General features: G+C 36.8%; 1 protein-coding gene across 8 annotated transcripts in view; it reads right to left on the reverse strand.

Annotated features, from left to right (window-relative positions):
* Window positions 1-13,806, reverse strand: part of DLGAP1 (DLG associated protein 1) — a 430,969-nt gene that overhangs the window by 131,497 nt on the left and 285,666 nt on the right. For 7 of the 8 annotated variants that reach the window (XM_087755762.1, XM_087755742.1, XM_087755734.1 and 4 more), the window contains one exon: window positions 315-529. In XM_087755762.1, coding sequence (XP_087611888.1) covers window positions 315-529 — 215 coding nt within the window. Of the gene's footprint in view, window positions 1-314; window positions 530-13,568; window positions 13,778-13,806 lie in introns of those variants that run through there. The other variant, XM_087755769.1, reaches the window with a different exon arrangement.

Here is a 13,806-nt window from a genome sequence, read left to right on the forward strand (position 1 = left end):
GCTATAATTCACCTAAGTATTTAAAGAACAGACCTATTGTACATACCTGAATACTCACTTAACACTAACAGGTTGAAATACTTTGCAAATTCAAAGCGCAGGTAGTAGGGTCCCTTTTCAGAATAACATTGAAATACATTCCCAAATCTACTCTTGTTCAGAAAAAAACCCAACCAAAACCAAGCATGACCGAACACACTTGTTTAAATACTTTCCTTAACTGGTACCTAGCAGTAAAGAATAGAAACAAATAGGAACAGAAACTGTATGTCTTAATGGAAAGCTCTATATGATGTAGTAAAACATGGACTTACTTGAGGGTGGTGAGCTCTGTAAGGGATGGCTGGGTGGCCTTGAGATAGCTCTCTCTCCGTGCAGCAATCTTTGGAGACGGCTTTGGACTTGTGTCTGAGTCTCCACTGTCATCATCCCCCATGGCTTTGATGTAACTGCCACTACGCATTCGTCGGCAGGGAATCTCATCATCTTTCCCTCGTGGAGTGTATCCAGTCCATTCATCTTGAGGAACCTGAAGTGATAAACACAGTTCTCTTAGTATACTCTTCCCTGATGTAATTGCACAGCAAGATTTGACTGTGCTAAGCCACAACAGAGCCATAACAAAAACTCTCACGGCCAAGGGCTCATCCTCCATCCCATTTGACCATGGGCTGCTGTTGGTTCAGCTCAACATATTGAACACTTTTGGGGAGGCACAAAAGATGAAATACAAATCCCTATATCACAATCTTTTCAGAGTGTGCATAGCTACACTCACCAGGATGATTTCGGTTCAAGATACATTTCAAATTTGTGGAGCTATGTACTAATCATCACAAAAGTAGGTTTGCAAGTGTGAAATTATACTACTATTGCTTCTATAGCATAATTAGTGTGACTGAACACCTGCCAGCTTTCAGGGATCCTCCTTTTGAATTATGTTAGTCTAAGCATCTGAGTCATACAAGTCTTTATTCCCTTCTTTTTCTTCTTCTTATTGATATGCATTATTTCTCTTGATCTGAGGTAAATGCCGTCCATTCTTCGCAATGGAAATCTGGAACACTAGGAATGTGCATTCATGAGATTTTGGGACATAGCAGAGGACAGTCCAAGAGCCTGGTGCTCTTGCCCACCCATCCTCTCCCTTTCTCTGCTCTTGGGGCTTCTGACCATTGCAAACCAACACCCTTCTCTTTCCTGTAACAGTGGAAACAACATGCAGTGGAGCAGGGTCCTTGAAGGACTTGTCCTGAAGTTATTTTGCAGAAACCCCATTTTTATAGTAAAGGTGAAACTGCAAAAGGGCTTTTTAGTTAAACATATTTTGTGCTAGATTTAAATAAAAGAAGTTGTGAATTTTTAGTTTGCTGCTTTTCTGATTATTCTTAGTGAATCAACTCTATAAAGCAAGCTATACCTACAATGCTCAGAAACCCTTACAAACCATATTAAACAAGGAGTCTCAAATCTGGGTTGCTAAAATTTGTCCTGCAGCTATGAAAACTAGCATCTACCAGGATAATCACCAAGTGTCTCTTTTCTATGGAAAGTCTGTTCTTCAACAACATTTAACTTCTGCTATCTTGTGTATCCGTTGCTTCCCAAACTTCAGCCAGAGCATTTACATGCCAGCTTGTTTAGACAACTAAAACTGAAACACTGGACTGTTTGCTAACAGCTTAGCTGTTGATTCCTACTACAAACATAAGCCTAAATCCAGAGCCTCTAAGGCCAGAGGCTTTAAAATGTTACTGTCAATGTAGGTCAAATTTTTATGGCATTTTATCAATCTATGCTGCTATAAACTGCAATGCAAAAACCATTGTGCTATACAAAGGAACAAAGATATTTAATGGTCCTAAGCATTCATGGGTTTATTGCTAATTATAATTAATTAACCAAACTATTCATAAGCCATGCCATTGCTTTGTTTGCTGCTGATTTCAAACCTAAGACATTGCCAACTTTCTTCCTTCATTGACTCTTCTTTTCCTGCTACTGACATAATGATTTAGGGCCTTCCTTGAACTTCCAGGCTCAGACAATTTCTTCTTTCCTCTTGTGCTCAAAGCTCTCTCTTTTCTCCCAGATCTCTCTTGGTCAAGTCTGGCCTTGATAAACTCTCTTGGACCTTTTATATTTTCCTCAGAGGACTCAAGATTTAATCCTGAAGTGTATTCTAGTTTGCATCTTTATCAACATTTCTTCTTATGTCTCAGTCTCCCTTCTCAGGACTCAGACTTCCTTCTCAGTTGCTCCATGTTTTGTTTAACCAATTCTTTCCTTGTGCCTTTTTAAAATAAACTTCCAAGTTTTCTTTAAATATCCTTTAGTTAATGACTCTGGTAACTCTACTTCTGTGAAACATTTAAATTCTTATCTTCCAGCAGCATGCAAAGCTTGTTGCTGTTTTCTTCTTTTTTTTTTGTTTTTTGTTTTTGATATTTGCCTGGGCTTCAAGAATATAAGTTCCTTAAGGCAGGAATATATTTTAAAGTCCAGTTTTCTTATTGAACAAAGGCACACAGAATTGTGTATCTATAGGAAGTAATGGAATAAATAGTTAAAAACACTTAAAATAGTCTTCTAGAAAAGGGTATGACTCTAACTAAGAACTGGAGTATTACAGACTGAGAGTACTAACAGAACCCACTGGAGGAACAGGATTGAATACATGGCTCTGATATGTTCCCACATCAAATAAAAAAAAAAAAAAAAGAAAAAGCAATGTTTCAGTTCTGTGGCTTCTAAGTTTATGCTTAGACCCCAGATCTGGAAAGTTGATGCTTTCCTGGTGTGTATACATTTGTAAAGTGCAAATGAAGGTAATACTTGGTAGTGGTTTTGATTCTGATTTTTGACATACAAGAATATGGAGCATTTTACGCTCCTCCAACCACTTATGACAGACAGAGGATAATATTTTTTTCAGGTCTTATTCTTGCATTGATGCTAGGCCTATAGAATCATCAAACAGCGAAAATACAATCTATATTCATACCACCCCTCACAAACATTTTGGAACCTACAGCTCCTGCTTGTCAACTGTAAAAGCTTGACTTTTCAAATCACTTATGTACAAAAAAGAAGTTAACACAGGTTTAGTAAAATCAAGATCTGCTGACATTTTGATGACATGCTCAGACTTCAGCCAGAAGTTTAAAACCTGTAATAGTGTATTTCCAATACACTATTGGAAACTAATATGGTTTTCAGGCAGATATTAGATATCTAAGTCAGAGTATGTAGAGAATCTGTGACTTCTCAGAGGACATGCACTTTAATCTGTTTAATATTTTAATCATTATGTTTGAGTTAAAGATCTGTGTTTTTTCTCATTAAAATAAAGTAGTGAATTAATCTTTAATGCACTAAATGAAATATGTTAGTATAATATTAAGATTGGTGTCTTTAACTGAGAGAAAGTCAGGGGAGTTAAAGTTACAATGCTTATAGAGTACCCATAATTCAGGCAAGCTGAACACTTGTAGTTTTATTAAATTATAGACATACTGTTAAATTAAATGCTGTAGTTTATAGATGCAATACGAGTGATGAGATATAGTTGCTGTGAGCACCACAACTCTGAAATTCTTGAGTTCTGTTATCAATAACCCCATACATAAGAACAACACCTTTTATCCCAAAGCTTCTCAAAATTATTTTGATACAATAGGCCAAGTTGTGAAAGCTGGTTGCAATGAATTTACTACAAAACTTAGTATTTACACATGCGAACACTGTGCTGTGATGAGCTTTGAATGCATTGCTCTAGCCCCACAATTTATATGATGTGATTGGGAGGAAGTTTCCAGTTTGAGCTCTGCTCACTCAGTGAAGTGAGCAACTACTGAAAACCAGCACGCTACCTTTTTAATAGCTCTTCTGCCTTTTAAACACTCTAGTTGCAGAAATAGAAAGCTGAGCTGTTCACATAGAGACCAGGGGCAAAGCAGTTTCAAGGAGTGCCACAAACCCACCGGCTGGTTTGTGCACTGGAAGTCACCTGTATGGGCAAAACCAAAGGAAACGATACAAATGCAACCCAAGTTCCATTACCATATGATGGATTTAAGGGTAAACCCTGTATGTGACAAAGAGAAAAGGATGGCTATGGTTAGGAAAAACATCCAGATTTAGAGAACAGCCTAAAATATCAACCCAGATATACTTCTAATTTCAGTTAACACATTGAGGAAGTCAGAGTGTTTGTACGAACTATCTTGCCTGCCTTAACAAAGCTGCAGTAGAAAAATGTAGTGGATATTTGATTAAAAAGCTATTTTTGTTAAACAGTTTGCCCAGTTTTCTTGCAGATATTTAAGGCTGAGTGTTTTTTTTTTTTCTTTTTCCTTTTTTATTTCTTTTTTCTTTTCAGTAAGGTTTTAGTATTTAACAGAATATTAGGGAAAGAAATTTGGGTCCAGTTCCCCTTTATCTTATTTCAGTTTCACAAGAGTCAGAAACCCTGATTTCAGAAGCTGGAGTAGGAGAAAACAGTAAGACATCACGTAACTGGTAGAGAGCACTTGCAGGATAAAGAAACACTTTGGAAGCAGTAGATTTTTGTTTTGGCTATTAACAGTTGTAATACTTTTTATGAAAGGATCTTAGAGCACTGTATGTGTATTACTTGAGTAGGACAAACAACCCTTAAAGCTCAGCATTTCCTTTCATTGTAACTATTTCGCTGTTTAGAAAATACAGGCAGATACAATAACATCAACATTTTAATACTTCTGTGCCTATAGTCAAATACCTCAAGCAATACCTACTAAAAGAAGTGACCTGATTTTCGGAGTGCTTTCTTTGGTGCCTAAAAGGAATGGCTGTAACAGCTCATAGTAGATAATGCAATTTACTGTCACAGTAGTGTTTCATATCACGGGAAAAAGGTAAAACATAAAGCCCTCTCAAAACTACAAATTGCAAAAACAAAATCGATGACGTTATTTCATGCATTCTGTTTCTATGAGCATGGTACTAAACATCCTGTAGTGTGTTTCCTTCTGTTGATCTGGAAAAATGCTGGGAAAATTGTCTATGTGAACCTCCAGCTCTTTAATTTTTTTCAGTTAGGAGGTCTGTACAAATTTTCCCACAGGCTCTTACTTTGTTTGGCCAATATTACGTCTTGCAAGGTCACATACTACAGTGCACGCAAGTGCATATGCAGGGTATCTGTTGCCTTAGAGGATTAATGGCATTAAGACTGACATACTTGAGATAATGCTGTTTCATGCTTTTAAGAAAATCATATTATCCAATTACATTGGCAATAACATTTTTTCAGTATCAGAATATCAAGCAGGAACATAACTTGCATGATTGTTTTTACTCTCATGAAAAAGGAGGAAGAGCTAAACTCAGATCTAACAATGAACATAATTGTTTTTATTAAAATAGAACTATTATTATTCACGCTACTGAATTAATAGAGATCCTGGAAAAATTTCATTCTGCAAATGATCTTTAAGATCACGTACAATTCTTTCTTTACAAGCCTAAAAATCAAGAGTGCACTCTACTTATACAAAAAGTGCAGTGAAACAGAACACCATTATTACTTGAAAATACATAGAAAATATTCAGCAAAGGCCTCTGAGCCAGGCAACTTACTGAAACTTAAGACTTCAGCATACACCTAGAAATAAAATGTTTGTTACAAGTATGAAAGCTAAGCCTGACTATAGTTTCTTTCTTCTGATTAAATGGCAGATACAAGATTTTTTTGTAAACAGAACAGACTATACAGATAACTACTGCCACCAGCCAACATCTTACCTGGATTCAGCTTCATTTAGTGTATAGATTACCTGTCCTGATCTTTAACTAAATTTATGTTGCTCTGGAAGTGTTTACACTTTGTCATTAGCCAGGCTGGACTGACCTGTCAATTCCTTTAATGCATTTTTTGATATAAAGGAATTGGATTTTTCTAATAGATAGTCTAGATCCTCAAATAAAGAAACTAAGCAAACAGGTATACTGGTCCCCAGTTTTCAAACATTCATTTCAAAAGCTCACACATAGTGGTATGTGAAATAAACCCAGCATGTAAGGACAAAGGTAAAGAAAACATTTTTTATTCAATTTCTAAACAATAAAATTAGAATATCTAATTTCCTTCTTTTTTGCCCAAAATTGCTATTAACTTACCTTACTGGATGAAATGGCAAACAGACTGTCTCTATAGCAAATTAAGTTCATTATTGATCTCTAGTTTGATTTGGTTTACTGCAGCTGAAATCATTAAAGCTTCTCCTTGTGCTTTGCCAAAGCAATGTGGATGACTATAGAAGTAAACACAAGGACTGGAAGGAGTGGCTAACCATCGCTCACAGCAGTAGACTTGTAACTTTAGCTTTCTATTAGTATGCAAATACTTAATGAAATGAAATCACACAACTGAAGAACAATGCTTAATGACTGCTCAGTGCAGATTTTCAAACCCATGCAATTTGGTTTTCTTAGCCATTATTATGCCTCTTCTGCATGCTGTTAAGGAAGTTTCAATTGCCATCTTCCACTTACTAAGCCTATTCCTAGCACTCATGAATATTGAATTAATCAGACCAATAAAGATGAGTAGTATTTCATTCTATCAATGTGCATGCATTAAGAATCACTGAAGTATGCAAAAAAAAAAAAAAAAGGAAGGCTTAGAAAGCTTAAAGAACAATATATGTTTAATAAGCCTCAAGAGTTTTCAAAAAGGCGGATAGTAAGGTTGCTTCTATTTAGGACAAACTTAATGTGCTCTCTATCTGCAGCAACACTTGTTTTAGCTTGTACTATTTCAGCACTCAGGTTCTACTATAAATTAATTTATTTTAGCTGACTTATCTCCATATTTTTTTACATAAAGAGTATTAACAGCCTGTCCGCTGTTAGCAAAGACCCTGTCTGAGATAGAACATTACTTTCTCAATCCTAAGTGCCCACACATTGCATCAAACCTGAACAAGCAGTGCGAGGAATTGCAATCTTCCTTCCCGTAACAGTACTTTGGAAAGTCTTCTAAAACAGTGTGAATCCTCATAGGGTAAGTCAAGAGATAAAGTTCTTCAAACAGTGCTCCAGTTTATAATTTTCATTCATCAAAAGGTGCCTTGACCACTAGCCTGTCAATCTGATTCACATCCTGTGTTATGAAGAGAAATGTGTGTCTCCTACACAAAACAACCACGTCTTGATTCCAGACAAATTTTCTCCTCCTGCTTTACACATAAAAATCCAACCAACTATGAAGAGGACCACGTGGATACAATGATTCAGCCAAGGGCCTTGCAAGTTTGCCACCCCCAAACACATTCTGCAGAAAGGAAGCCAAACAGCAACTACCACATCTATTAGCTGAAGGAAACATAACTGAAGGTCATACAGCAGGACTCTTGGCCAGGACCTCAAACTAAAACTGCTTCAGTGATACTCATGGATGATATTCTCTCTGTGGCAGAGGGCAGACATTCATTCTCATCTTTCTCAATACCCTTGAAGCTTTCAGTGCAGTTGGCTATAATGAGATATGGCTCCTTGCCCAAGTAAGGACGACAGGATGACTGTTAACATGAATACCAATCCTTGAAAGGACACTTTCAATGACTAGCAATGGAGAAATGTTCTTTCACTTCTAGATACCTTCTCTTGGGGTGAATCAGTTCTCTCTCTAATCACTTCAGCACCTGCATACAGTGACTAGTTGGCATCAAATGCCAATACTGTTAAATGAGATGTCATTTTACCTTTCTTTCAATATACAGGATCACAAGCCCACTATCAAGCAGCCAGCAAACTGGCTTGTGGATGGAGAACATGTAGCTAAATCTGTATCCTTGGAAGAAAACACATGTGGTGGGGAGAGCATTTTGAGAAACAGCCCTTATGCTGTTTCTGTTGGCTGACTGTAACTAGATAATCTCTGGTGCTTTGCTAATGTTGTGTTGTTGCAGGCAGCAGCTGTAAGTAATGCAGTTAAGCTACTGTCTCCAGCTGGCTACTAGCTTCCATCACATTTTAGTGTACAGTGGACAGACTTCACTGAAACTTCCACAACATTTTCTTTTGGATTACAACAATGAAATATACCTGTGTAAGAAGCTTTCATTTGGCTCTAAGGAAACTTTCACTTTAGGAACATCATAGTGTGTCTTCTCAGTGACTCCAAACTGTCACCTTTGCTCTACAGTAGTGTCTCACTGGATATCAAATCAAGGTCATGGTCCTGACTCTCATCTGCTGGGAACTGAATTGCTAGAGACTGGGAAATCTCAAAAGATTTCCTAACAAACTGATTAGCAGGCTGGGGTTATGTCAGTAAAGCAAAATTAGACACAAACTTATTTGCATGAAAGACTCTTAGAGACAATTCAAAGACCATCTCTGGAAGCCCTGGCCCATGAAAACTGTCACAGTGCCTTTTCCAACTGCATGGCACATTGCTTAGCCTTTGGTGAGAGAAATACGTATCTATTAGAAGTCCAAACAAGACAGTCCATTGCACAGGCTCAGGGTAAGAGGATGAAAGGACAAACAATATACAACAGATTCATGTTCTTGTTGCTTAATTCACTAGTGACAGAAGCTCAGCTGTGCAACAAGCACAGTGCAAGAGCATTTGTAAGGCAGAACAGAAACTGTGGCCAGCTGCCCCAGCTCAAACTACTCTTCAGCCACTGTAGTATTTCCCCACTCAAGATCTGTACCACAAATTCCATTTTTGAAACAAAAACCAATAACTGGATGTAGGGGAAATATTCCTTATTACTTTGCACTGACTGGGGAAAACATATCACTGCTCAGTGTTTTTTTCCCCGCCCACTTTGCACATCTCCGCAATAGAAGTTAAGGATTTCAAACTCAGATGGAGATGATTGAAATGATCCTCTTTGCTGGACTTGATTTGTCTTGAAGATTTTTTTTTTTTTTTTTTTTTTTTTTGGTCAGTGAAATCACTGAAAAGAATAAGATTAGAACACTCCAGATATTTAAGGCTACAGAAAAAACTCAGATCCAGGTCTGAGTCAAATCTTATCCATGAAGGATAGATACCAAATGCCAGCTATTATGTGCAGCCATAATTTTCATAAACATTTCTGACATAACAGTATATGTAATGTAGTGTCACGTGAAGATGTTGCTAAATCCTATATATGGTATGCTAGCAACACAAAACAGGGACCCAGCTGTCAGAATTACATTCATTAATGGATGTGCTATTAGAATGTAGGGATGTTAACAGAATGAATCAACAGTAATTCAAGTTAATCTAGAAAAAATAAGATCAGTGCCAATATATTCAATACTAAGAAGTTACAGAATGGTGATAAAGCTAAAGGATAGAAAATTATTACATAAGGAACATGGGCAGATAAAATTGCACCTAAATGTGAAGCACTGACATTGCTGTAGAACAGCTCTCTTAGTACTTAGGTGGCCCCCATTACTGCATTACTCAGACACCAAAGGTCAGTCCAGGTTTTAATTAAATGAATGAGAACACAGCAGTTGTTAAGGTGAAATATATGGCAAGACCATTCTCACTAACTGAGCTGACAATTTCTTTTTTTTTTAGGGGAAATTAAAGCACTGCAAAGATGAGGAGGATGGCTGTACTGAAACACGCTCCTATATATTTGTCTTAATATAGCAAAGACATCTTGGGTAGGTTTGCAGGTAGGCTAAATAACCAAGATGTAGGTTCAATGGAATTATTTGTTATGAATATATTTTTTGTAAATAAGCTATTTTGTGCTTTATTTGTATTTTCCAAGTGCCCACAAATTCCCTAACTATTCATTATTCATATTACCCATCTCACAATTTTAAAACTGAAATAAATTAGCTTTCGATGAATGACATTTTTTCAGTTTTAATGTTCTTAGATACTAGTTTATTTTAACATTCATGAACATTTAAGAATTTCCAAATGTTTTCATGATTATTCCATTACCTGGAAGCTGTCCTAGAATACATTATAACATTTGACATTTTATTTCACAGTTGTTCAAATTGTTTCACTAGCTTTACCAAAAAGTATGTTTCATATGAGCTCAGTAAAAAAAATGTGGAACTTACTTATACATCATATACTTTGTAGTTCTGACTGGAAAATTGAAGGGGAAATAATATACGCTTCATTAATTTTCAATTTATAATGGAATAAGAGAAAAAAAGGCAGGTCTTCAGATACATTAAAAATGGAACATCAATATTAATGAATATTAAAACACAACTTATATATATATATACACACACACACAAGAACATACTGAAAAATTAATTTGAGTATGGTAGTTGCGACAGAAATGCAAACACCACAAATGAGGGAAAAGTAGAGATTAACTGAAGATACAAATAGACTTGAATAGATAAGCCCAGTATAACAGATCTAACATAAATTGCTGTGTCATAAGGATAGCACTTTGTAATTTAACGTACCACTTTAACAACTCATATGACAAATACTAGTCCTTACCAGCACCCTGACCTAGGGCAATGCCCTCTATTTGGCCATCCATGGTCACAGGCAAAAGCAAGAGGCTGGGACTGAGCAGTATCTCCTAAGAAACTGTGGAAGTGCCTTGTCCTGAGACTGTAAAACAAGTCACTTTAACTATGAGTTTCTTAACACTACACATTCAATAATGATACATATTACAGACAACCCTCACACAAGAAACCAGTACGAACCAGAGCCCTTCACCACCAGAAAATGCTTGTTACACCCAGAAACTTGGCTTATATTTTTTTACAGTATTTCTCACAGTATTCCACCAAAGGACAAGAGATGCTAATGCGGAACTCCGATGACTGCACCGTCGTCCCCACCTACTGCACTTCAGTTTTCAGAAGTAAAATTTCCATCCTCAGCCCCAAGTATCTGACACAGCTGACTTCAGTCTCATCAAATGGGATCAAAAGAAAACATATGACTGACCCACATAAGAAGAAAAGAGGACTAACAAGAAAAATGTCATCCTTTGTATTTTTTCTCCATCTCTTAACGAATGGATCAAGGACCATGGGAATAGTAATTACAGGGAACACTGAATGGCAAAACTATAATCAGAGACAAAACCTGCAGTGTATTTGATACTCTATTAGCTTCAACAATCATGAATTCATAGAAAACAAGAGTGTCAAAAATATCTACCCGTGTATTTAGACTCTGTTTTTTGCAGAAAAAGACTGCTGCTTACATTTCGTCTTCGATAGTTTGCTTAATTTTAATTTTTCCAGAGAAGTTACCAGAGAAGTAGAGGCTGTCCACTGCTTTATAAATTATTCTCTCAAGGGAGGGAAACCATTTTGAAGAAGAATTTTGAGAAAACATGAACAGTTCCTTCTCACCTTCCTTCAAATAAGTCCAACTGTAAACCTGGATCAAATAAAAGCACTTCCCTGAATTAAGAAACAGATCAAAAAATGGACCTTATCTTTCTACCGTCCAGCTCCTCATTCTTGAAAGAAGAAGTAGAGAGAAGACAAAACTACAATTCCATTCCCAAAACGCAGGTGAGAGGAAAAGGTTTGCTTGACAGTCTTTAGACTAGTCTAGGAGCTAATATCTCTTTCTGAAGATACAGTGTTGAGCCAAGCCTCCCCTAGACCTCCAAGGACGGACATTGCGCCTTAGCACCCGGGCTGGAAGCTGAGCCTGCTGGGGTAAAGAAAGACTGTGCAATGCAGGAAGACTCTGCACTTGATCCAAATTCCAAATTATGAGAAATAAGCCCATCTGTAACACGAAGCTACTGCCAGCTCCTTCCACAGAACAGTTATGTGGAAAATATCACACCAAGTGAGATAATTGTTTGTTATTTCCATGTCTTTACACTGAGAATTCATCCAGATACTTTTGTGATAAAAGCCCTTACAAGCAAATGTGAAGTCAATGTCATCTGTGATCTCTGATATACTCAATCTATCAGGATAAAGAAAATTATCCTGAGTACCCTGAGTTGAAAAAAAGGCACTCCTTCATTGAATTCAGATACTATCACAAGAAGAGTTTGCATGAACAAAATAGTTGTCTCTTTCAAGAATCAGAGAGTTTATGTCCTGGACCATAAACAACAGCTAAAATTATGAGTGAGTTGATATTTAACATTTAATGAGTCAAATAAAGTAACAAAGAAGCATCATAATAATGAAATTAAATTATCAGAGTTGTCCAGTATTGTCATGAATTTCAAGCTTTCATCTTAGTGCTTTTCTAATTGTTCTAACATAGGACACCAGCCTTTTGGTAGGATGATGAGGAGATCACCAGGAAAATACGGATATACAGAATACCTCTGCAGCCTACTAACGGAGTAATACTCTGCTGCTGTTACTATGTACTTATATTGCAGGACAGCCAAAAGGCCTCAATTAAGTTCTGTGCCCCATAGTGCTGGGCACTGGAAACACAAAAGGGAACAAAGTCCAAGCCCCAAAGGGCTTGTAGTATAAAAAGATAAGTGATATAGTGAAGAGAAAGGCAATGGGATGCATTCAAAATAGACTGACTTTTTAATACCTGTATCCATTTGCCATCCTTTCAAGCTGCCAAGAGAGAGGAATAATCCTGACCTGCTTCCTCAAATCTACCTTATTCTGTTTGAATATTATTTCCAATGTTAACTGAAGCCTGGTTAAGATTTTCCTTTTTTTAAAAAACAATTTCAAACCATTTATATTTCCCTGGCTTTTACAAACAAGAGTACAATTAGAAAAAATGAAATTAAAACCAAAACAAAACTACCAGTGAGGATGGGAAACACAGTGAGAATCTAGTTATTCTAAGTGAGAATTTAGTTATTTTAATTCCTGCCCTTGACAATTGTTGGACATATTTTCATACAGACACAGATAATGTCCTCTAATTCCACTTCAAGAGTCTATTCCTGTCAGTTAAACATTATCTAAAAGTCCCTATGGAGGTGTTCATTTAAAGCTGATGCTGGCACAGTTTTTTGCTCTTTTCTAGCCATCTGGTCACATACTGAATTGTCAGCTATTTTATCTAAACCTAAGAGGAAGACTGAAGATTGTTTACTCAAACAAAAACATCAACAGAAGAAATCTCTGAGTCCAAAGTAACCACAACAATCAAGACTAAAGTTATGATTTCTTCTCACTCACAAAATTCAGACAAAAGCAACTTAATAAAAAAAAAAACCCTCAAAAGGTTGCAACCTGAGGCTATTTTGAAACACTTCTCCATCCCCAGAGTCCACACGCACAGCTGTAAATACACACTGAGCATTCACATTGCCCCCTCTCCCCCCACCCCACTCTCCTAACAATTAATGGAAAACACACAGATCCATTTCTTTACATTTAAAACTTAGAATCCCAGAGGCTGGCATTCAAAATTATTTTGCATGCCATTCAATAAAAGATCAATTTTTAAATGCGGATGCCTCAGCCCTATGCTTCTCTGCGTATTGACTTAAACAACAGAATGTGGAAGCTGACTGTCTCATTAAACCACCCATATGAGAACACTCGCTACAGTTTCTATACAAATAGACAAGAGTCCCACTACATTAAAATGAAACCAAATCATCTTAGCAAACCTCTTTTTTCCTCATGGTCTTCTCTCTTCTCTGTGCAACGTTGTTCCATCTTACACACACACTTAGATGTGCCATAAGTGCTTCGTTTAAAGTGCATAAAAGCTATCCACAGCTCTCCTAAGAATGAAACAGTTTTAATATTTTCTGATCCATGTTCCTGCCACAAACATTCACCGGCAGTATGATAGCTCCAAGAGCAGACATCTGATTCTTGACATTTAAAGATACAATACTGGTG

Source organism: Nipponia nippon, unplaced genomic scaffold, assembly GCF_047370975.1.
Source record: "Nipponia nippon isolate SJK-2023a ecotype South Korea unplaced genomic scaffold, ASM4737097v1 scaffold_1, whole genome shotgun sequence".
NCBI lineage: Eukaryota > Metazoa > Chordata > Aves > Pelecaniformes > Threskiornithidae > Nipponia > Nipponia nippon.